Source organism: Pipistrellus kuhlii, unplaced genomic scaffold, assembly GCF_014108245.1.
Source record: "Pipistrellus kuhlii isolate mPipKuh1 unplaced genomic scaffold, mPipKuh1.p scaffold_m20_p_9, whole genome shotgun sequence".
Taxonomy (NCBI): domain Eukaryota; kingdom Metazoa; phylum Chordata; class Mammalia; order Chiroptera; family Vespertilionidae; genus Pipistrellus; species Pipistrellus kuhlii.
In genome coordinates, this window is record NW_023425595.1 from 61,432,073 (window position 1) to 61,457,055 (window position 24,983).

A 24,983-nucleotide genomic window follows, 5' to 3' on the forward strand; every position below is an offset into this window, starting at 1 on the left:
TGTGGCATTGGGTCTGGCCTGGAAGGTGCTGGCAGGGCCACCCCATACATCCCAACATGACAGAGGGCAGCTCTGGAAGCAGTGAGCACTCAAGAAGGGTGGTTGATCTCCAGGAAAGAAACATGGCAGAAATGAAAAAACAAAACAAAAACCCAGACCACAGATCTACAACACTTGCCATCAAATATTCCCTCTAAAATCCCTGCCATTCCTTCCCCAAAAGGAACAGAAAAGGGGGAAGGGGATGAGAAAGGGAGAGGAAGAGAGGAATGAAGGAAGGGAAGGAAATAAAGAAAGAGAGAAGAAGGGAGAGAGAAAGGATGCCAGTTTGCAATTTCTACTCTGGGGTAAAAAGTGTAGTCACAAAATGGCTACTTCACACAGACAGAAATCTGAGGTTCGATCCCGGTTTCGGGGAGCAGGATTCTCAGGTGGGGACCCTCCCTAGAAGCCTTCCACGGAGAGCGTGTGGTTGAGCGCGTAGCCATCGCTATCCTCTTCCTCCAGCAGCAGCTTGTCGATGGTCAGGGAACTGATGGGCCTCCTGGGGTCTTCCATGTCCTGAAGGACTGGCTCAGGGATGGAGATGGGGAGTTGGACAAACTGGGGCCCGGGCAGAGCTGGGGCCGGAGGCTGGTACTGCAGGGTGGAGGCGGGCAGCGTGGACAGGGGCTGAGGCCACGGGAAGTAGGTGAGAGGTGCCTGGTGCTCTGGGCCCTCCAGCTGGGGCCCCACGGCGGGTGTGGTGGCACTTCTCGTCTGCATAGGGAGACACAGGACTGAGAGTTAGCAGCCCTGGAGGAGTCACTGCCACCCTTGTCCTCTAGGGGATCTGTTTCCCTTCAACTAGGTCCTTTCCTGCTGTCTCACTCCAGGGGGCTCCACCTGCACCGACTCTGACAGGAGAAGCTCACACACACACTCTGTACCCTTACTCTGTGACTCACCAGCTCTAGGTCCTTGCTCATGCTACTTCCCCATCAGAAGCCTATTTCACTGAATATGAAGTGCATCCCAACTTCAGAAATACTAAAATCTATGAAAATACTGCATGCTATACAATAAGCCTGCCACATAGCATAGTAGCTGTAGCACAAAGGTGGCACAGTGCTACCCACAAATGAAGGTAGTCCTGGCTCCACACAGCAGCAGCAGCAGCAGCACTCTGAGGTCCCCTTGGGCTGACAGAACACAACTCACCTACTTCCCCATGGCTTCATCACCTCTCATGACCTCATCCTCTGACATCTGGGCCCCTATTGCCATTGCAGAGACCTCTACACATCAAGGCCATGCTCCCAGGTACTCTGCAAACCATGCTTCTCACATGCAGAGGACCACCCTACAAACGCAGGTCAAGCCTCCTAGAGAGAGAGAGCTTGTATTCTCACTCTCTCCCATCACTGAGGAAGCAGATGGGAGAGGAATGTCTCTGTATGGAATGATGTGTCACAGGCCTAAGTCCCCCTCTACCACTCTTGCCTTCCCTGACATATTTCTCTCAAGTGGCCACCATGTTTTGAGACTAAACCATTACAATTATTTAAGAAGATCTTATTTCAATGACCTAGAGACCTTGTTACAACAGAGATTCCAAGACAGGGGGTCAGGGGTGGAGCCTGGATTCTGCAGGTCTAATTAGATCCCAGGTAATGCCCATGTGACTGGTCCAGGGACCACAGATTTAGTAGTAAAGCTTAAGGGCTTTTCCTTATGGAATGATGGAGCTGGAAAGGGTCTCCGAAGCTTTCTGGCTTCCCAACAAGGCCTTATTATTTTCAGTATTCCAAAAGTCCAATGGAAACCCTTCATTTTTGAGTTATAAACTTGTGCAGGTTGCTTACAACTACAGGGTTTTTTTTGTTTTGTTTTGTTTTGCTCCCCCCAGGGATAGAATTACAGCAACCCAGTATCATAACAGGTCTTATCTCCTGCTGATCAGGAGTGTTCACTGGGTAACTCTAACCAGCTTTGATGAGTCAATTTACAGAGTGGCAAAACAAATAAATTATTTCTTAATAAATAAAGCTTGTTTGATACACAGAAACTTTCAAAGCAGGAGGTGGGAATGATGAAAGGATAAATAATGAAAAGAATCCTTGGTCATGAAATGGTTGGGAACCATTAAGTCTGCCACCCCCACTCCCACCCCCAGCACTCTGATATGCAAATGAGTTGCCTGGAAGAGGTGTTGAATTAACTCCTTTCTACCCACCACCATCCAGTCAGATGAGCATGGGGTAGGAGGGTTCCTGCAGGCCATGCCTGGATGAGACTTGAAGGGCAAGGGCATCAGGATAACACTTAACTCTTGAGGAAAATGCCAGGGTCTTAGAGAACCAGAGCAAGCTTTCTCATCCAGGGTGGGTTCTACAACTACTCATGAGGCCCCGGGCCCACCTCCCGTTTTCTTGGGACTAAAGTTGGACACAGTTGTAACCAGAGGACTTTTATCCTCCTAACACTTGGGGGAGAAAAGTGTTCACATAAAACTATTTCTTTTCCTTCTTCCATTCCCGGGAACAGGCTATTCCTTTCCTATCGGGCACTTGAAGGCAGCCCTTGGTTAATGTTGGTTGACTTTGAGGCAATTATAAAAACTAGCATTAATCAAGTGCTTTCTGTATGCCAGGAACTATGCTGAAACCTCTACAGGCATCAACCTGACATCAACTCTCTTGTTAGTATTCCCATTTCACAGATGAAGACACCAAGGCTCAGAGAAATTAAGTCACTTAGCCCAGGGTCAGGGATTTGAACCCAAGCTATCTGACACTAGAGGTATAATTAAAAAAAAATTACCCTACTGGTGAGCCAGATTCCATCAAAAGTACAGTTTTCGGAAAACGTGTATCACCCATTCCTCTGCCTAGAAATGTCTGGTAGATCCCATTGTTAAGTGAATGATCACCTATTAACTTATCTGACTAGAAAGAAAAGTTTGGCTGTGACAGGAGACTCCATCAAGATCTCACGTGGAAACCTATTCCCTGCTTACAGGGCAGCATGGCTGCTTCAGGACAGAGAAGCAGACATCCCATCCCTGAGGAGCACTGGGCATGGAGGGAGGCCATAGCCTTGTTGGGGAGGATATTTTAGGTCAATGGGAATGCAAGCAGGCCTCCCAGGAGGACCAGGTGAGTTTAGATGATCTAATTATCCAGGGAATCAGTAACCAGAAAGATCAAGATTAAGAATCAGGAAGCCAGCAATGTTCTTTCTAAGAGTGCCCTAGACATGAATTGGTTCAGCCCCACCCTTGAGTGACGTACCGTGACATTAGTGATGAGCGGCTGGGAGGCGTAGGTCAGCACGGAGGAGGGCCCCACGACAGTGTAGCTGGGGCACACGGGCTGCACATACATGTCCGCCGAGTAAGGGCAGCTGACAGCTTCATGGGACACATACTCGGTGTAGGGTGTCCACGGGGCCAGGGGCTGGAGGGTGGCAGGGGTAGGCTGAGAGAGCCAGCCTGCACACAGGGCCCCCTCCTCCGTCATGGTGGAGGCAGCCACCTCCATGTCAAGGCAGGAAGGACCTGTGGGAAGAAGGAAATGACAGAACTGCAGGGCCGCCAGAGGAGGGACCCGGAGGAGGCTGGGGCTGTGGGGAGAGCTTACCCACTGTGGTGTACGTGGCCAGGGGCTGATGGGGCAGCACCACCTGAGGGGGAAGAAGACCAGGGTCAGTGTTCAGCCATCTCCAACTCGCCCCCTGCAGGAAATGTGCCCCGAGGGTCCCAGGGCAGGAGCATATAGGGGAGAATCAGCCTTGTTAGAACAAAACACTTGCCCTGATCTCAACCATCACCATCAACATGTTTGAGGGATTCCCGTTTCCATTTAGCAAGAAGGCTGTGCCCTTGGGGAACTTGTATTGTCCTATCTTCCCAGGAGTTGGGGGATCAACTCGCACCAGGATGTGGGAGTCTGGCTCACTCACTCAGGCGTTAGCTTTGTTCTGTGGGCCAGCCAGCCAGCCCGCACCCCTCTCGTCCCATTTCATGAACCCACCAACCTGTTCTCCCCTAAGTCCATTCTCCAGCCACAGCTGTGGCTAGGGTTGCCTTCGTGCCCCAGGGAGCATCCCATGGGGCAATGGGATTTTTTCCTGCCCCACCTCTCCCATCCCCCACCTCCATCGCCATGCACACCGGCCACCGTAGACCCCTCACCGCGGTAGGTGTCACCGCCGTCCCGCTGCTGGCATGGCCACGTTTCCTCCTCAGCAGTTCCTTCACCGGCTCCTTCACTCGGACGCCCTGGTACGGCCGGGCCGGGGCCGGGGCTTGTTCTGGCGCTGTGGCTGTGGAAACAAGGTCCCCGGGGCTCATCTCCCTTCCCAGTCAAGTCCCACCTCCAAGTGCTGCTCTCCTCAAGGCTCTCACTAAGTGGCGTCTGAGCGCAGAGGGCCACATGGAGACTTGCTAGAATATTTCTCCTGTATTGTCACTCCTCCTGCCCCAGCCCTCCGTGGCTCCCCTCCGCCCAGAGGATGAACACCGAGCCCCTAGTCTAGATGGGAAGTGCCCCAGAGGGTGATCCCCATCGTGATCCATTTCTCCAGCCCTGTGCACACTGCCTGGGACATGAACCCTGACTCCAGCCAGGTCAACCCAGACTTCTCCACGCGTCCTCTGCCTGTCTCGCCGCTTCATCTTTGCTTGAGATGCCACATGGCCGGGATTCCCTATCATTTTTCTCAACCCGTTGATTCTTCCTAACCAAGACTGGGGCACCCTTCCTGGCCAACCGATGCAGCCCCCAGAATTTGTTTCATCCTACTGTCCCTCAAGCCCATCAGACCTACTTAGTATTCACCACAGGGGGCAGCAGAGGACGACAGTGAGAGCAGGGACTCTGAGTCAGAGGGCACAGGCTTCTAAACCTTCCTCTGTGCCATTCGAGCTGTGTGATCCTGGGCAAGTTACTATACCTCTCTGTGCCTCTGACCCTACAATTTCTTACTAAAGGAATGTTATAAGGAATAACTGACACAGTAAATGGGAAGCATAGTCTATGCTTAGTATAAAATCAGATACAGAGTAAGCACTCAATACATTTTTTTTTGTCTGCTAGGTAATAATTAGTTACCTTTTTCAGTGTCAATTTCTAATGCCCCTAACTAGATTCTAAACTTCTCAAGGTCTGATACTATACTTTATTTCTCTAAACCTTCCCAAGTGGCATATTCATAATAAGCTTACTAAGCTTACCAGTATTTGCTGATTAATTGCTTGGGAGGTAATTTAAAATGTGCTGTCTGTCAATCATCTTCCCTTCCCCTCTCCTGAGCTTTTGGAATGGGCTGGAGCAAATGGTTCCCACTTTCTCCAGGCTGCCCCCGGGATACGTGACAAATACCCAGTGGTGACCTAAGTGCCCTGGGTCTCTAGGCTTGCTGCGGAGAGAAGTCCCCTCTGCTGGGAAACTAGAACGTGGAGCTGAACAGGGCTCTTTCTGTCCTGGCTGAGCAAGTCCGGAGCAGCCATCACTGGGCAGTGATCATCTGCGTGCCCAGACAGTCCACAGCCCAGGGGGACAGGCAGCACTGGCCCTCGGGACTCATTATCATCCACCGATAAGGCCCCCAGGGACTGGACTCAGAATCAAAAGCCCGGAAGCCTGGGTATCTGTTCAACCCGGATCCGTAGCACTGCCTGGGCTGAACTTTGCTCGGTAAATACCCAGCTGATAAGCTCCCTTGCCCCACTCAGCACCAGCCACCCATCTGTGCTCTAGGCACACACATGGCCTGGCCTTGGGGCTCGGCAGGTGGAGAAGGCAACAGGAAGGGGTGGGAAGGGGTGTCTCAGAGCCCCAGGAGTCAGAGAAGCACAAACTCAGATGCATTCGTGGGGGCTTTTGGACCTGGCCACATCACAATGTAAAGTACAGATCCCCAGGCCCTGTGCCTGGAAAGTCTGGTTCTGGGGATTCAATGTTGGCCTAGGAATCCTAGAACTTATAGCAATCCCTCAGGTGATTCGGAAACTGTACCGAGGTGAGAACCACTAATAATTCATTCCTGATCTAAGGCAAGAAACTTCCTCCAGCATCCTGATAGGAAACTAATTATCCTCTTTTTAATTTGCCCTGCCATAGCAAGGGGTCTCTACTGGTATTCATTGATTCTTCCAGACATCCCCAGGCACAAGGCATACAGCACTGAAGAAGACAGGTGTGGCCTCTGCCCACAAGCATCTCGCAGTCCAGGGGAGAGATGAGTATAATGTGAATTCAGCCAGAAACAAGAGTGCATAGCAGAGGGAGCCCCCTGTTCCCTGTGCCCCAGAACCACCTGTGTGTGCGCCATCACCTTTGTTCTAAGTGGCAGTGAACGCGGGCCCGAGAACCAACAATGCCTGTCTTCATATGACCTATTGAACATCCCTGGCCTCAATGTCCTCATCGGTGAAATGGAGATTATAACTCTTCATTCACGCAATACTTATGAAGATTTAACTAAAATAATACATGGGAAACTCCCCAAACTATATCCAGCATATAGTAGATGTTAAAAACATGCTATTTCGCCTGGCTGGTGTGGCTCAGCTGAGGTTCTGGCCTTGTAATTGATTGGGTGATAATTTAAAGTTATCACTCAGGAACCAAGAGATCACTGGTTCAGAGCACATGCCTGGCCTCAATCCCCAGTGGGGGGCATGCAGGTTGTAGCCAATCAATGAGTCTCTTTCATCATGGATGTTTCTCTCTCTCTCTCCCCCTCTCTTCCTCTCTGAAATTAATAAATATATATATATATATATTTTAAAATATGGTAACAAAACACTTTTCCTTGCATTGCCTTCCAATAAAACTCACAATTTATAATCCATTAGTAGTGTCCTTATCTCTAAAAAGAAGATAATGATGGTATGTATTTTGTAGGGTAATTTGAGAATTTACATGTAAATACTTAGAATAGAGCTTGCACTGAGTAAGCACCAAATCAATGTGAGCTCATATAGGGTGGGACAAAAGTAGGCTCACAGTTGTGAGTGTGCAAAACACAGAGCTTCTTCCTGTATTATTATTTATTAATTATTACATTATTTTCCATATGAGCAACTGTAAGCCTACTTTTGTTTCACCCTGGATATTCATGAGTAGCAGTAATAGTAGCAGCCCTTCCCAGCATCTGTAGACAGATATCAAGTCCCCTGTACAGTTTCTAGCTGTTTCTTAAAGACGTGTTTTGAATCCCTCCAAACCTTCTTTCTACTCGCATTACTCCTGCACTAGTTCCACTTTCCATTTCCCCTTCTGATGGGGCGATGCCGGGTGCTGACCACAGACCCCAGGTGTGGCCTGACAGCTCAGAGAAGAGGACACCTGTCCTCCCACACTCTGCTTACTCATTCTCACGGCCACCCTCGCCACATCAACTCTGCTCATCACTCAGCCTAAATGTGTCTCTAACTGGGTTTCCAGCCATTCTTAAGTGCAAAGTCCAGCCTCAGGCATTCTGCCCTCGTAAGAAACTCAGGGCACAGGGTTATTTGGGGGTCTGAGCACTGCCGTCACACTCTAGTTGGGGATAAGAATGACTTGAGCCAAGACTGGTTTGGCTCAGTGGATAGAGCGTCGGCCTGAGGATTGGAAGGTCATAGGTTCGATTCCAGTCAAGGGCATGTGCCATAGTTGCGAGCACATCTCCAGTGGGAGGCGTGCAGGAGGCAGCTGATCGATGTCTCTCTCATTGATGTTTCTAACTCTCTATCCCTCTCCTTTCTTCTCTGTAAAAAATCAATAAAATATATATTTTTTAAAAAATAGTATGACTTGAAACCACAGGCACACATCTTAGACCAGATCAAAGAAAGGTATATGGCTAACCCTCCACTCTGCCTGATTTGCACATACATTTCAGGAGGGGGGGAAGTACACGGTGAGAGAACTGAGACCCTGAGAACATGCCGGATCCCACTATCTCCCAGGAATGGCCACTTCTAACCCTTGGCTGCAAAGTGGCCAGCTGGGCATTTAGAGGACCTTGTCAAGCAAAGGCTTCCTGCCTCCTGTTGTTTTTGAATCAATGAACAAAGAGGGCTTGGGGGAGGTGCTCTGAGCAGAGGGCATCACCCTCTGATGTCTGGAGTTCTCGGAACCCACAGTGTCAACAGGTGCGCCCTGGCACAGCCACCATATGGAGAGCATAACTATCGCAGTCACAGAGCTCCCACGGCTCCCGAGGATCTCTGACTGCCCGCCCAGCAGTCCACCAGCAGCTGCCAAAGACTCCTGTAGCAGACTGCAGGCGAGGAGGCCACGGGACGGTGCTTCTGAGAGTGTCTTTGCAAAGTGACCATGAAATTCAGAATCTGAGGCCTCAAGACAATTCCCACAGGAACCCAACAGCCAAGTGCATTTGCAAGGTGAACACTTGCTGTTGGTGCGTTTCACACTGACCTCTGTAAAACAACAATAAACATGTCTAACTCCACCAGAAGCACCGTAATCCCTACTGCCACCAGCATGAGAAATGAGCCCACGAATACACATGTGAAAGAGGGGAAGCAGTTTGTCTGAAATCATGATTGCCTTGTCTTGGGGCCTCTGGATCTTTGCATGGAACTAGCTTGAACAAAACCAAACCAGAATATTTAAAAGAAAAATGTAAGGTTATTGACATAATTTCTTAGGACAATGATAATAAATAAAAGAAGAGCCAAAGAAAATAAAACAGGAGATTGAAATGATGTTACCCAGAAGATGAAAATCCAAGTTCACAAAGTAGAGTTGGCTCAAAATTTAATAGCCCCCTGATCAAACTGCAGCTCCAGGTCATACACCCTCAGAGCCTGAAGCTTTCTCACCACGTGTCCTGTGCTCCGAAGGCCCTTCAGGGCTCCTGTGGGCATCCACGTCTCCATCACCGGGGAAATATCTTTTCGCCTAGACCCGAGCCTCTGGGCCTCTTTGGGAATCTCCTTTCTCAGGAGAACTTCAGCCATCCTGCCTTTCCACCACTGGAAATCAGTCACCAGTGGAGTTTGAAGGTGGGGGGGGGGGGGGCAGGGAGGAGAGGGAGAAACACACAAAACTCATTTACAGAAAAACCTATGAATTTGCCCCAATAAGGGCTTCCCTTTTCCAAAAAGAGCAATGAAAAAGTCTGAAGGTATAAAAAGTCAGCAGAGACATTTCAGTTCCCCCTGCCACACACCCAGACCTGCCCCACATCACAAAAATAAGAGCCGTGCAGCTGCCGTTCCGCTGGGGAGCAGAGACCATGACAACTTCAAGCCGACGGGTCTCCTCAGACGGCGCTCTGGCTGCGTTCAGGCACCGTGCTTGCTCTGCACCAGGGGCAGGGGACAAGTGGATTCTACTGATTTAAATAAGCAGGGCCCTCCGGAGCCTGGATGAAGGCATAGTGAATACCACTGAGGAAATATGCAAAACTGTCAGCACTTGTTTACTTAGTGACCCCATGCAAACAAACTGCATCTGTGCCAAAGTGAGGAAGCCGCTGGGCTAAGCAGGTAGGTCCCTCCGAATGGCCCCGAGCAGAGGAGCCCCGTACCTACCCCGTAACTGGTCCCTGTAACTTCTCCTCTGGGGGGCTTTCAAAGAGCCCTCTTCAGGCAGGGGTTCCCTAGAACAGCCTTTGAGATGCTGGTGAAAGAAGTCCCTCCTCCCTCCCAGGTCTGTGCTGTTACAGATTTCCCAAGAGCCATCCTAGCCCACACCAGTTGGAACCCCTGTTCTCAGGGCTGGGAGGGATTCAGGATAAGCCCACCTGTTCCTCACCAGGGGGCTGGGAAGAGGAACGTAGCCCACCCATCTTAACACTCTAGCTCTCTGATGCCACTTTCCATTCCCACTCAAGGCTGCAGCCACACAAGGGCATTTTGAAAGACAAAGCCCTCCTCCTCCTCCTCCTCCTCCTCCTCCTCCTCCTCCTCCTCCTCCTTCTTCTCCTCCTCCTCCTTTCCTTCCTCCTCCTCGCAGAAAGACATGTGATACACTATTAATCACTCCAAGCAACCACAGTAAATATTTTTTTTCTCTTTTGCTGCTGAATCTTCAGTATTGTTTTTATAAAAAGACCCATTAAGAAGAAATACAAATAATTTCCCCTTTACTTGTCGGAAGCCAAGCTCAAATAATTGAACAATAGGAACCCAAGCCTAGGGCCAACAAACTTGCCCTAGCTGCTAACTGAAAGCAGAGTCAGAAACGTTGCTGACCCTTTTTACCTTAATGTAAAGAAAGCTGTTTGTGTTCTAGGCCTAAGACAGCAGAGGGCTCCTGGGAAAGCCTAGCTCAGGTTGGCTAAGGGATTACTCAGATCCTTGACTGAAACACTAATGGGAGTGTTCTTCTAGTGAAGTTCTGAGTGTCAAAGTCTTCAAGTTTGTTCTTTCCATTCATGGACAATGGCTGATTTTTTTCCAAACAGGAAGAAAGAACTTGGGCTTTGGCCAGAATTAGGCTTGACACGCTACAAAAAAGGTTTTCTCACCCAATTTACACTAGATTGTAGTTTACTTTTTTTTTTCCTCCTCCTCCTCCTCCTCCTCCTCCTCCTTCTCCTCCTCCTCCTTCTTCTTCTTTTTCTTTCCTTTTTTTTTTTTTTTTTTTAATATAGGCCAACAAAGAGCTCATATGCATGCCAATGTGGGCTTTCTATTCACTATGTTTGAATTGAGAGGCCCCTGCAGCCAGGAAATAGCAACACTCTATATTCTAGCAATCTGGATAACACCCAGGCAGAACAGGGAAAGGTGGTTTTAAGGAAGGTGCTCCAAACACAGGAGAAACTGAAGCCAAAGAGGAGTAAGTCATGATGTCTTCCTGTTTCTTTGTTCTGATTGGAGAAAGGGAGGGCGCTTGCCCTCCCTGTGTCCCCATTGTAAGAGGCATATTCCCATCGACCCCCACAGAGCTCACTCAACAACATAGGCGGGTCACTGGGAAAGACTAAGGAGGGCCACAGACGCTTAGGATTTCCCCAGAGCTTTAAGCAGACCTACAGGGAACATGTGGATAAGAGAAGCCAGAGGAAGCTCCTCAAGTACTCTGCAGTGACTACAGAGGATTTTTCAGTCTCAGAACCACAGGGCCCCAGACCAAAAGGACCTATGAGTCAAGTGATCCCTACAGAAAGGAAGCCACAGCCAGCCGGCACTGTTCACCCAGGATTGCACTCCTCTCAAATTGCTAGGCTTGCAGAGAGAGCCCATTTACCCCCAGCCCACTCTCATCCACCAAGCTCCTGCCTTAGGTGCCCCCACTCTGCAGTCTCAGGATTACAAGAATTGTCTCAAATGTTCTCAACGTCCCACCCCATGAGTGACCTTGGGCAGGGTCAGCCAAAAGGCCTGTAGTGCGAGTCTTCACACTTTTTCCTCACATGCACTGCTGCTGACACACCCTTGCCCCAGGAGCTCTCTGCACCTTTCATACCATGCACCTATCCTCCTTCCAAAGCTCCTGCAGACTCAGAAGAAAGGGAGGCTGTTGCCCTCCACTCTCTGCTCCCAGAGACAGTGTCAATGTAATGTCTCTTCTCTGTGGAGACTCAAGTATGTTGAGTGAATGCATGCCAAGGTGCCATGTGTTTCCGGGTCATGACCTTAATTCCCAGGAACTCAGATATAATCACACTCACCTTTATGATGTTATGTGCCCCAAAAAGCCCTTGACACAAACGATTTCATGTGAGGCCTCACCACAGTTTCTGAAATAGGCCAGGGAGGTGTCCCTCTTAACTTCTGTTTTACTGGTGAGGAAAATGATGCTCAGAGATGTTGAGTGACTTCCCCAAGGATTTAAATAAATAACAGTGTCTTCAACTAAACCAGGACCTATGATTCCAAACACAAACACAGTCCATTTCTGCTTCACTGCTTGCTCCCTCCCTGCCCAGGCAAGTCATGTTTATTTCTCTGGTTAATACTGGAGGTCAGTCATCAAATTGTCCCCTATTCAATTCTGACCCTCCTTCCTCTAGTTGGAGTGTGAGCTTGGAACTCCCAGATTCAGTCTTCCTTGATGACTAAGAAGTGGTGTTTCCCAGGCCAAAGAGAAGAAAATAGTCCACGGAAAGCTTACTGGCAGTCTTCTCACATAAACAGTGACGAGAACTGAGAGGCCCAAACAATTCCCCACAAAGATTTATTTTTGGTATTTTCGACTGAAATGACAGTGGACAGGTCCACCTGAGAAGCCAGCTGCATCTGTCGCCTTTTACAGAAACTGGTGTCACCAGAGCAGAAAGGGCTCCCATCTCAGATGCATCCTGTCCCAGGACGGTGGCACTCCAGGAGACCACAGGCGGAGTATTCATTAAACAAGTACTTGCCGAGCAGAGCAAACTATGTCCTTGCTATCATGGAGTTTACTGTCTAGTCTAGTGGAGTGTATAGACTTAGTTGAATAATTGCAAACCTAGAATTACGAACTATGACAGAGCTGCATCTGCTTCAGAGTTGAAGTGTTCTGGCTGCACCAAGAGGAAAGAAGCACCAATGCAGAGAGATTGCTCTGGGACCAGGCTCAGCCCACATCAAGATATACAACATTGCCGAAACCAGTTTGGCTCAGTGGATGGAGCGTCGGTCTGTGGACTGAAGGGCCTTAGGTTCGATTCCGTTCAAGGGCATGTATATTGGCTGCGGGCACATCCCCAGTGAGGATGTGCAGGAAGCAGCTGGTCGGTGTCTCTCTCTCATCGATGTTTCTAGCTCTCTATGCCTCTCCCTTCCTCTCTGTAAAAAAATCAATTTATATATATATATATATATATATATATATATATATATATATATATATATATATATATATAATGTAGCCCCAGCCAGGGATCCTGGATGAACCCAAAGATGTTTCCACCAGCTGACTCTATCATCTCTTGATTAGCCCACTGGGGAAGACCAGTTCTAGAAACTCAGATTTGAAGATGGAAATCAGCTGGCTTCAGAGGTTCTATACTGAGTCTCAAATATCCTGAAATTAAAATTTTCAGGGGCTTCTGATTCACACTACCACTACCATCAATGAATCAGAGCCCACCTCCATCTAAGGGTGTATCTATTTTATTTGGGAGGGGGAAAAAACATCTAATGCAACCCTAAAATTTTTGACATTTTTAGAAATGATAAAATATAGTTTGGGACTCGAGCAGACAAGGTTTGAAATGGCTACTACATAGCTTATCACTGTGTAACTCTTGGCAAATCACTTAACCCAGGGGTCAGCAAACCATGGCTCACGAACTACACACGGCTCTTTGGCCCCTTGAGTGTGGCTCTTCCACAAAATACCATGTGTGGGCGCGCACGTACAATGCGATTGAAACTTCGTGGCCCATGTGCAGAAGTCGGTTTTCGGCTCTCAAAATAATTTTCAATCATTGTACTATTGATATTTCAGTCGTTGTACTATTGATATTTCAATCATTGTTCTATTGATATTTATTTGGCTCTGTTGACTAGTTTTTGCTGAACACTGACTTAACCAGCATGTGTCTCAGTTTCCCCATTTTGAAAAATGAGGCAATATCCACCTCATGGGATCATCATGAAGAATATGTAAAATTAACACAGTTAAAGACCCAATATATAATAGGTGCTCAACAAGTGGCTGATTCTCCATTCATCTCAGCCAATAGTCATGGTCCATCATTCACCAAAGAAACATGCCTGGTACAGTGGCTTTAACTTGCCCCTCTCCTGTTATACCCTGATACTGAGAGTCTCTATTCTCAATACACTCAGGGCCCTCTGCTTCCAGCAAGGCCTGCCGCAACCTGCCTTTATTGTTCTCCTAGAAGTCATCCCTCAGATACCTGGGCCTGACGTCCCCAAGTAGCAGGACAGCCCTGCTTAGGATGCAGGGGGTGGCCAATGATGCTACAGAAAAACTGGTCAAATACTTCATTTGTAAATAGAAAAAAGCCTGGATGGGAGACATCAAAATCCTGACATTGGCCTCTTGTAAAGTTACCGTAAGCTAAGCAGAAGAACTTCTTTCTTCAGAAGCCACCAGAGGATTACATTTGTGGCAGATTTGAGCTTTAAAAGGATGACCCCAAGATGAATCATATTAGAGGTTTTTAAGTAGCAAAGTATGGTGCAAACCCTTGTCCTGACATCAGGTGTGGCCCCTCAAGGAACCTGTGTGTATCTCCAAAAGGATAGGAACATAGCCTTCTTCAAAGGCCTTTTCCATGGTCAGAGACTGGACTTTTGTCATCCATCAGGGCAAGGCATACTTCTAGCTGACATACTGGTTTTATCAACAGCAGCAGGGGTCAAAAAAAGGGAAGGTCAGACTCACACTGAGAGTGTTGGTTCACCCATATCAGGGGCGAGCCAACCCAAGGTGCCCACACAAATAGCAATACAGCACCTGAGTGAGGAGATGGAACAGAGGGGACTGATACTTCTTTCCTTGTTAGATCAAGACCTGAAGCATGAATCTAGCATTGCCAGTCTTATATAGAACAAGAAAAACTGATGTTTAGGCAGCTGGAGGAGAAGAAATTCAACTGCTTGTCCCTTGATTTTAAACAACACCTGGTTTGGAATTTTCAGGACTAAAAAGATTCCTTTTTTAATCCTTACCTGAGGATGTAGAGTGTGTGTGTGTGTGTGTGTGTGTGTGTGTGTGTGTGTGTGGTGTGTGTTTAAATTATTGATTTTTAGAGAGAGGGGAAGGGAGAAAGAAAGAGTGAAATATTGATCAGCTGCATTCCAACCGGAGATCACACCCTTAACCTAGGTATGTGCTCTGTCCTGGAATTAAAACCAAAAGATGTTTGGTACATGGGACAATGATCCAACCAACTGAGCTACCCTATCAGGGCAAGACCAAAGGGATTCTTACAAAAGAAGTAAACTTTTCCTGAGACACTCAGGTATGGGCCATTTCCTTGGAGGAAGGACTCTTCAAACTCAACATCAGCTGTGCATTTTGGGTCCAACCCTGGCTCTTGGTAGCTTGGGATACAGTCTATGTAAATGCAAATGGCTCTGATCATAGATTCATGATGTGAGATATAACTGCCAGTCAAGATGAGCTTTTTTGCCAGGTCTCTGGTTTACTAACCAATGTCCCCGTGATTTGGGAACATTCCCTTGTGAAGGGCACTGGAGAAGTTGTTAGAATGCAAAGCCTGGGCCCTCGCTAGTTTGGCTCAGTAGATAGAGAGCAGCCTGTGGACTGAAGGGTCCTGGGTTTTATTCTGGTCAAGGGTACATGCCCCAGTTTGGGGCATGCAGGAGGTAGCTAATCAATAATTCTCTCTCATCATTGATGTTTCTTTCTTTCTATCCCTCCCCCTTCCTCTCTGAAATCAATAAAAATATATTTTTAAAAATAAGTAAAAAAGAATATAAAGCCTGGGGAAGAAGTCACTAGCTCAATCTTTGAGGAATGTATCCTCCTCCTAATTCAGAAGATACCCACAGAGTCTGAAAACATGAAGTAACCAAGGACCTGTGACCAGCCGTGAGGGATCTTGCTGAAGGAGTGGAGGATTGGTTGAGGTCAGAGCTGACAACTTGTGTAACTTAAAGAACCCTGAATAAGCAAAGGTGCCTGTAGTTGCCAATAAAGAGAAGGAAGCAGAGGTGTGAATGAACAATCTGAGTTCTGATGTCCCCACAAAGCTTCTCCATTTTTATTTTTGTATTGAAGCTCTGCAGTAAATTTTGTTTAAATAAAGCAATTTATTGCAAAAATGTTGTAAATGCCAACCTAGATATTCTCTGATTTCCTTCCCATACTTTATGTCCTAAGATGCCACCTTACTCCCAGTTTCTATGCAAAGAGTCTAATTATCATTTATTCTTTTTTTCTTTCAACATATTTTTATTGATCTCAGAGAGAGGGAAGAAGAGGAGAGAGAAACAGAAATATCAATGATGAGAGAGAATTATTGACCAGTTGCCTCCCTCACACCCCACCACTTGGGACTGAGCCCAGGACCCCGGCATGTGACCTAACTGGGAACTGAACTTTGACCTCCTGGTTCATATGTTGATGTTCAACACCGGCCAGGCTGATTATCATTTATTCTTGAGGCTTCATATCTAATGCTACATGCTCTGTGGCACCTTCCTTAATTCCATCTTCACTTCCCTCCTGCTGAAGGTAATTTATTTTATTAGTTGAATTCTCTACTTAGAAATAATTATATGATTGGATAGATGCATGCATGCATAGGGTGGTAAAGAGATGGCTGATTTTCCTTGTACACCTTTCTTTCCTGCACTAAAATTTGCTCCTATTTTTTACCCTCTTGCTTCCCCTTTTTTCCTTTCTTTTCCACCTCCCCAGCATTTTTCAGTTCTAAAAAGTTATTACAATCTTTGGACTTTTTCTCTCTTCAAATTATAATAAATCTATGATTCTTTACAGAGGACTGAAAAGTAATTCAGCTTCATCTACGTGTGGTCAGATCCTCTTTGGTCCCAACACCTGGTCTGAGAATGATTCTGGTTTATAATGCTCTGGCTATGTGCTCTTCCCAGAAAGCGACACTAATGAAACCATTACTAAGAAAAGAGGCAGCACATTGCTGTTTCATTTTTCGGTATCATTTGTGCTATTTTTTGCATACTCAAGTGTTAGCCTTCCTGCAGCAAGATTATAAACACCTCAGTTCAATCTCCTAAAATAAAAACAAATACAAGCTTGCCAGTCAATACCATCCTTAACCACCATACCGTACAGGGTTGCTAGGAAACGGTGGCTCAGGTTCCAAGTGTGGTCACAGAATGGCCCACTTAACCATTAGCCCTGGTCACTAACCTCACCCTGAATTACCTGGAAAGGCGTGTCCTGCTATTTCACAAAAAGTGCAGAACTCAAGAGGATACACAACTATAATCTAGAATTAGTTGCATCACCATTGTCCTCAGAGGTAAAAGTGAGAAGGCATGGAAAAGTAAAAATAGTAACTAATATCTATTGAGTATTGACTTACAGCCAACCACTGTAGTGCTCACCTATCACACCCTGGGAAGAACTATATGCCCACCACATATGTAAGGAAATGGCCACAGTGCAGGCAAATGGACTTGCAGTATCATACATCAGTGAGGCATAAATCTAGGGTTCAAATTCAGGTCTGCTTGCCCCAGAGGCTATCTGTAAACTACTGAAGGCAAAGAAAGAACAAAGATGTCACTCTCTAACTCAAAATTAAACCTTACTCCCTATGCCTTGTTTTACATACACACACACACACACACACACACACACACACACACACACGGATACCCTAATTCTTCTGAAGTCTGATCAGTTCAGAAAAAAGAACACATGCCAAGAAGGCAGACTTGGCTCCCAGCACAGGCTGCCACAGAGGACTCTCCAGTAGTGCTGTCCAAAAAAACGGGTGAGCTGGGTTATTTGGGGGAGATTCTAGGTCTTCTCTCCGTTTGTTTGTTTTTTTTGCCCCGCATTGCATCTAAAATATCTGCAAAGCGTCCCACCAAGCTGATGCTCAGCATCAGCCTGCGGACTGAGAGGTCCCAGGTTTGATTCCAATCAAGGGCATGTACCTTGGTTGTGGGCACATCCCCAGTAGGAGGTGTGCAGGAGGCAGCTGATAGATGTTTCTCTCTCACTGATGCCTCTAACTCTCTATCCCTCTCCCTTCCTCTCTGTTAAAAATCAATAAAATATATTTTTAAAAAGAGCCCCACTGAGGAGGTGTAGCAGCAGGGCAAAGACCTTATTTCCTTCCAAAGGTGAGCTGAAACACAGGCAGCAAAAATAAGTTTTCAATATATTGAAGGGCATTTACATCTATTTCCATTTTCCTCTATTCTAAAGTGCACCAAACATCCTTTTCAATGTTTTCCATATTAATATAAACATATACACAGAAAAGTACATTAACATGTATATGTAGTTCTATAAATTATTAACTAGATAAATAGTTCAAGGAACAGAATATTGAGAATCCCAGACGTTTTCTTCACAGCCCCTCCCAAACATTCCTCTCACCTCTCCAAAGCTTATAAGAATTATGGTTTCTAACATTGTACATTTGTTCTTATTTTTACATTTAACTTTACATAAAGAGAATAACCCAGTAAATAATTGCTTATTTTTCTATTATTTGGCTATAATTGTTGGATTCATTTATTTTTTACATGTAACAGTTATAGTTTAACATTTTTATTGTTGTTAGTGTTTCATTGACTTACTATTTAGAGTAGATGGATATTTGTGTGGTTATTGGTTTTTAGCTATTGTGATTAATAATTCTACAAATAGTATTGTATATGTGTATTCTTCTTATATACACCAATGCATTTTTGGTAGACACTGACAGATTATATGTTATGTTCAAATTTAGTTAATAATGCCAATATGTTTTCTAAAATGTTTGGAGGAATGTTTGATCTACATTCTTACTAAACTTAAATGATCAAAATTTTTATTTTTAAGCATTTTGGTGAATGTGAAGAGAAAACTCATTATTTTACTTTCTATTTTACTGGAATTAATATAGTTTTATATAATTATTGTCCATTTTATGAAGTACCTTTTCATATATCTTGCAATTTTTATTAGATCATCTTACTAATTTGTAATTGAGTGTAACTTAGGTTAAAATAGGTTTTAAGATAAGAACAGATATCTGCCAGGTGGTACAATTTTTTATTTGTATTTGCCATTGGTTCTTTGTCTGTCACGGAAGGTCTGTGTTTTTACCTCAGTCCTGCATGTGAGGCAAGAAGCAAAACAAGGAGACATGGAGATGGGACAGCTTAGCAAGACAATATTCGGGGTCTGATTCACATTGTTTGCATGTTGTAGGAGGGGGCAGTGATAGAGAGGTATGCTTTTCTTGCTTTTCCCTTTTCTTCTTCTTACTTCTCCAAAACACAGATGCGATGGCTGGAGCTATAGTGGCAACTATGAAGCAATCTTGAGGACAAAAGTCCCATGCGAAGGAAAGCAGACCAGGAAGACAGAAGCAGCCTGAGATGCCGTGGGCACTGTAGAGACTCCACACAGTCCTGCCCAGCCCACTACAATTTCTTTTATGTGAGAGAACGTATAACACTGTCGTATTTAAATCCATATTGCTTCAAATCCCTTCACTAGCAACCAAATCTAATCCAGAGTGATCCAACAGAATGTTTGATACTCCGCACAACATCAAATAAGTACTCAGTGGCCCATAGCTGGTATTTATCCCTATGAAAAGCATTGCACATTTTCTGCTCACATCAGTACAATGTGCAAAAGTGTACTAGAAGCCATCAATTTCAACCTCCAGGTCAGTCATTTTCACATTGACCTCCCATTAGAATCACCTGGGAGGCATCTAAAAATCGGATGCCTGGCACCATTTAAAGAGAACTGCTGGTTGGGCCTAGGCATCAATATTTCTTAAATCTCCCCAGAGCATTCCGATGTGTAGCCAAGGTGGAAAAGGATTGCTCCAAGCAGATGCAAGAATCCCTTTAGTAAAACTAGGAATTTGTGTTTGAAAGCATATATTGATTTTTTTTTATAAGCACTCATGAAACCTCAGCAATTAGAGCTGGAAAAGGAGTTCAGTCAAGTTCAACCTCTTTGCCCTGAGCAGGGAAATGTGAGACCATTTTACATCAGGGGCACTGGAGACTCAGAGCAAAGAGGTAGCTTGCCTACACCCCACACTTACTACCCATGGACTCGAAAGCAGGATCACAAGAACAATGCTTCATCCACAGCTTTATACAACCAAGACCACAGGGTTCAGAGAAGGCTTCTCCATCCCAAGCAGGCCCACTCTTATCAAGCAGTTCTTTTATAAAAATGCAAAAACTGGGATGTTGCTAAATATAACATAAAGGTGAAAATTATGTCAATAATCAGAACCAATTGGTCAATTTTGGTTTGGTTGGCTTCAAAGTGAGAAATTGATGGACATCTCTATTTTGTGGAAAAACAAACTTTAGAAATAAGTCAGAGGAAAAAATAAAATCTAAACCTTGACTTTGAAAAGTTTAAAAGCAAAAATATACAGGACTTTTAATGAAGTGAATTAAATATCCAGATATTTAGCTAATAATTGTAGACAACGTTGGGTCTTTTTTTATCCTTACAACAGAACAGATTTGCAGCTTTGAACTGGAAGAAAGCTTTCAAAATCTCTGACTCAGGGACTTTCTGAGTATAGAGGGAAACAAAGTTGGCTTTTTTTTTTTTTTTTTTTTTTTTTTTTTTTTTTTAGTAAATATAGAGAAAAGGAAGTAAAGTTCCCACCTTGAAAATCATCTGCTCTTTTACTAATTAATCTGTGGGCTTAGTACATATGTGTCACTTATTGAATCCCTGTGTGTCTTTTAGATACTACTTGCCCTTATCAAGAAAACCACTGAATCAGTCAATAAACTTGATAAGAAATAAAGGTGCTTATTAGGCTTATTAAGTAAGCACAGGTGATAACAGAATAGAAATATTAAGAGGCAATCCACAGACCTAAATTACTTCTTGTTGTAAGTTTGTCTGAACTTACGCAGGAGAAAGACTTCTAAAAGTTACATGTATGTTATAGATTTTTCTTATCTTTGACTCATTTTTAACTGCCTCAAAAGAGCTGGCCACTTAGTGGAACCCTGGAGTAAATCCAGAGGTCTATGTTAATGAGAATTTTGAGATCTTAATTTACCTGTATGCTGAATCTCTGCCCTGTTCAAGTTGTCTAAAAGCAAAGGCACATCCATACCATAGAATTTGACATAACTCTTCCCCATTCCTAAGGTGCCTCCTTGAGCACCACAGCAAAATGTCAAAGCCAAGTCTATGGGACATCAAGACAGCCAGGCAACTCAAAAAAATCAGTCAGGCCTGCTTTTCATCATTACATGGGCCTTTCCTTTAACAACAGTAAAACATAAATAAATAAATAAATAAATAAATAAATAATCAATAGTTTAATTCGTTCATCATTTTCTAATAGGTGGTATTGAGTTCATTATACACAATTTAATTGCTTTTAAAGAGGAAGTCAACCACATCTAATTTAGGGATTGTGTAAATCATTTAATCAATTGACTGCAAGCTTTGTCTCCATTAGTGTTGGTTCTGTGCAAGCCCAGAATATTGAGTGATTTAAGAAAGTGAATACCAAAAAAACCACCCAAATTAGTGTAGACCTGAGGCCGGCAAACTTTATCTGTAGAGGTCCAGGCAGTAAATATTTTAGGCTCTGCAGGCCATATGGTCTCTGTGGCAACTACCCAACCTCCCTGTTGTAGCAAAAGCGGCCCATGCAACATGTAAGCGAATAGACGCGGGTGTGGTCCTGTAAAACTTGTGTTTGCAAAAACAGGTGTGTCGGCACAGATTTGGCACACTGGCCCTTGCCCTTGTGTGCAGACCCCTGATTTAGGCAGAGCCTGGGAAAACTATTTGTAAGATCCTACCACTCAAGAATATTTTGGTTGTGCCCCTTTAACCATTTTAATCAAACTGGAAAGCCACAGACATGAAGGAATCTGCAGCAACCCTGATTGCTGGAGATGGGCCCACGGAAGTGTCGCTGGAGGGAAGGGCTCTCTCATCACTATCATTACTTATCAGGAGACTTGACAACATTCATTTAGCTCTGGCAAAATCCTTGTAAGGCGGTGATTAGAGCCCCCATTTTCTAGGCATTTAAGAATAGAAGGTGAAATAATTCCGTTGAAGAGCCAGTTTTCAACCCCAGACTCATCTCACTCCATCGCTCCTGCCGTTTCCGCTCACTGTTAGTAATTGGCCTACACTAGGTTTCTTGTTGGGGTGGATGTTAGTGCTTCGCCTCCACACAGGACCTGCAGGACCAAGTGCAGAAGCCAGGGGGAGAATTTGCAGATTAAGTGACTACTTTATCCCATTGACCAGTCAAGCAAAGCTCAATTCCATGAGTGGGGCTTGAAGATTTCCATTTCTTTGTGCCAGCAGCTCTGAGCTGATCTGAACTAAAGCCCATGTTCACGTTTAGTCCACAAACGAGGGTCGTGGGCCAGGTAGGGAGGAGGCAACAATTACAAAGTGAATGTTTTCTTAACCTTTTCCAGAACCTCAGAGCACAGTCATTTCAGCTCGTGCCTCCAGGGTGTTTTCTGAAAAAAGAAAGTGCCCTTTCAGCACTCTTGGTGTCTGATTGCAAACCCTGCCCTTCCACCAGGTGATTCTGAGCGGGCTGACACATGCTGCCCTATTTTCACTGCTTTTCCCACAGGGTTTAGTCACCTCGGTGCCCTCAGTGGCCTAGACAAGGGCCTTACTTGGATCCAGGGTAAGAGCATGGCTCTGGTGCCTGGGGCCTTTCCTAAGTCCCTTTAAGATGCCAAAGGACAATGAGAGAGAATCCTAATTATGTGCATCTGTTGTGGAGAAAGTTTGCCCAGTTATTCCATGGACGAGCTCACAGTGCGGTCTCCCTGAGGATGGAGTTTTGTGGCCCCTGATTGGACCTCCATGGTATGAGCAGAAAACATGTCTCTAGATCCCATCTTATGAAACTTCTAGTCTCTTAGGAGGAAGGAAAGAAGAAGGAAGGTAGGGTGTAACCAAGAGGGGAGAATATGAATGCAAGAAGCAGCCCCTGTCCCAGACACCGAAGCAAAACCAGGGCAATCAACATCCTTTCCACAGAATCTCAGCTTCCTAAGGGGGACTCTGCAGAATGGCTGGTACCTGTACCCCATTTTACATGGATAAAGGAGAGTGCCCTGCTCTGAGTAGATAGGAATCAAAGCAGAAGTCCCTCCAGGGGCTCACATATAGCCCACTGACTCAGCTCTGAGTGTAAGGGCATAGGGACCCACAGCAGCTCCCAGTAAAGGCAGTGATGCCCACCCGCCCTCGGCCACAGGCACATCCATGGGGCTGGCTGCCATTGTCCCCGAAGGCCAGGGTCTTGCTCTATCCTCCTCTGGTAGCAGTTACACACCACCCTTACTAGAATATCCCCAACTCTCTTGGAAGGATTCCATAACTCTCAAACCCAAATTAGAATTTATTTCTTTTTATTTTTTTTTAAACATCTTGCCAATATCAATGATGAGACTTCATGATCTGAGAAATTTTGAAGCCACTCCTCCATATTACACATTAACCAGCTCAATTCCAGGGAGTTTGCACAAGAAATAAAGGAACAATGAATTGGTGATAAAGGGATTATAAGTTATATTTTATGTTTTAATCAATGAAGGTATATTTTCAGAACTCTAATAGAATATCTTTTGTAAAATAAATACACTCCCTAATTTATCTTTTTCTGTAAATCTAAATTTTCTTATATTAAGTTTGCTTGAGGTAGGGCATACCTGAACTCATGAAAAGGCATTTTAAAATGACTGATAGAGCCATTTTTTAGTAATACTTCTTTCTGGAGGAAGTCCAGAACCGAGCCCCAATAAGATTCAACTCTCATGAGGCCACTGAGTTGACTTTGTTATTTCAAAAAAGAAATGTTGTAGATAATCTCTGTATGATTTCAATTATTAGTAACACGAGTCTTTGTTTGGTCCCACAGAATGGAAAATAAAGATCACAGTTGTTCCATCCCACTCCATGGATAAACATAAAGGTAACAGATAAACCTGCTGTCCTTTTGCACCCACCTCGCCACAGAATGGGGAGAATGACAAGAGGCAGGACAGTGCAGTGACAAAGCCCACCTCCCACTGTCCCCCCACGTCCACAGACACAGAGCACGCCTGCCTGGCCGAGGCTGAGCGACTCAGAGAGAAGCAGCCCACAGAACTGAACCTCGGGCTCCAGAGCAGCTGCTCATACAATAAAGTCATGTATAAAGACCTCTCTGACTTCCCCCTCCTGGCCCCAAACCAATATCACAGTTGACTTTTGTTTTGTGAATCATAAACCGCCCTTTTTCCCCACAGTGATTCATGCCCAGCAGCCCAGGGACCACGGGCCTTCCCACCTGGGAACAGTAGTTCGTTCCCCTCCAACCTGGCAGGGTGCTTTCTCCACCGGCTCTGTCTCACCCATCTCCTTCCTCCCTGCTCTCCTGGCCGGGACCCCAGACCCTGCTTCCACCTCCTGCCCCACCCCTCCCAGTTTCAGGCTAGCGGGTGAGCCCCCCGCCCCTACCCACGCTGATGGGGCTCTGACAGCCACAGGCAAAGCACTTACATTTTTGCCAGAGCATGGCCTGTGACAGGATGTTGCCTTTTTTCTTTGAAGCAGACAGTTTGGCTTCTTTAATGTGAGACCTGCGTGTGCTTTCCTCCAGCGTAGCCACTGCCTGCTCAGGGCCGCTTCCTCGGCTTTTTAAAGGCCGGGTTCCCGCTGCGCACAGCGTCATCACATCCTCCCCCCGGGCCCCGCGCGTCCTCAGGAGGCTGCCTGTCACCCAGTCACCCACCCGCACCCCCAGGGCCCGCCAGCTGCATACCGCTGGCCGGAGCCGCCAGCTGGACCCGAACCACCATGAGCCCACCAGGCCGTGGCCCTTCCCGTGTGGCCAGAGTGATGTGCCCTGTGGTGAGTGGGAAAGGGCGAAGGAGTGGGACCTGTGTGCGTTGTGTGCCCAATCCTCTGTGCCCCCGCACAAACGAGGAGCCCCCAAAGTCCTCGTTTGGAAAACTCTGGGTTTGCTGTGGTCCCCCTCCAGGCATCTATACCACCAGGATGTGAGCGGGCACTCAGTCCACCATGGGCCCTGCTCACGGGAAATGCTGTTCCCATGGGGTCACTGGTTCTCACTTGCCGGAGGAAACACCTGTAGCCTCTTCAAGCCTCACTAAACAACCTCCTTGTTCTTTTAGTATTGCTTTTCTGTTGGTTCCATTTTAAAACTCAGCAGCCCCTCTCCTTGCCCCCCAGCCACCACCAAAATGGCACGTCTTACTCGTGGTTAAGTAGGGGGAGACTGGGTCAGAGGGTCCTCAGGCCCACAGAGGAGGCCAACTCACTCAGGGGGGAAAAAAGAGGACCCCGTGCCCCCCAGCTGGGCTGGCTTCCCAGTGGGAATCTGCAGGCGCACTGTGAACACAGGGCCCA

General features: G+C 46.0%; 1 protein-coding gene across 2 annotated transcripts; it reads right to left on the reverse strand.

The window, feature by feature from the left end:
* POU2AF1 (POU class 2 homeobox associating factor 1) lies at positions 1 to 24,300 on the reverse strand. Of its 2 annotated transcripts, none has more exons than XM_045577721.1 (5): positions 24,114 to 24,300; positions 4,175 to 4,305; positions 3,621 to 3,714; positions 3,273 to 3,538; positions 1 to 759 (listed from the first exon to the last, which is right to left on the reverse strand). In XM_045577721.1, the coding sequence occupies exons 1-5, from the start codon at positions 24,283 to 24,285 to the stop codon at positions 445 to 447; spliced, it is 978 nt and encodes a 325-aa protein (XP_045433677.1). In that variant the 5' UTR covers positions 24,286 to 24,300; the 3' UTR covers positions 1 to 444. The 2 variants fall into 2 exon arrangements, with proteins under 2 accessions (XP_045433677.1, XP_036283756.1); XM_036427863.2 differs by having other exon boundaries at positions 5 to 759; positions 3,621 to 3,663.
* Positions 24,301 to 24,983: the final 683 nt, after the last annotated feature.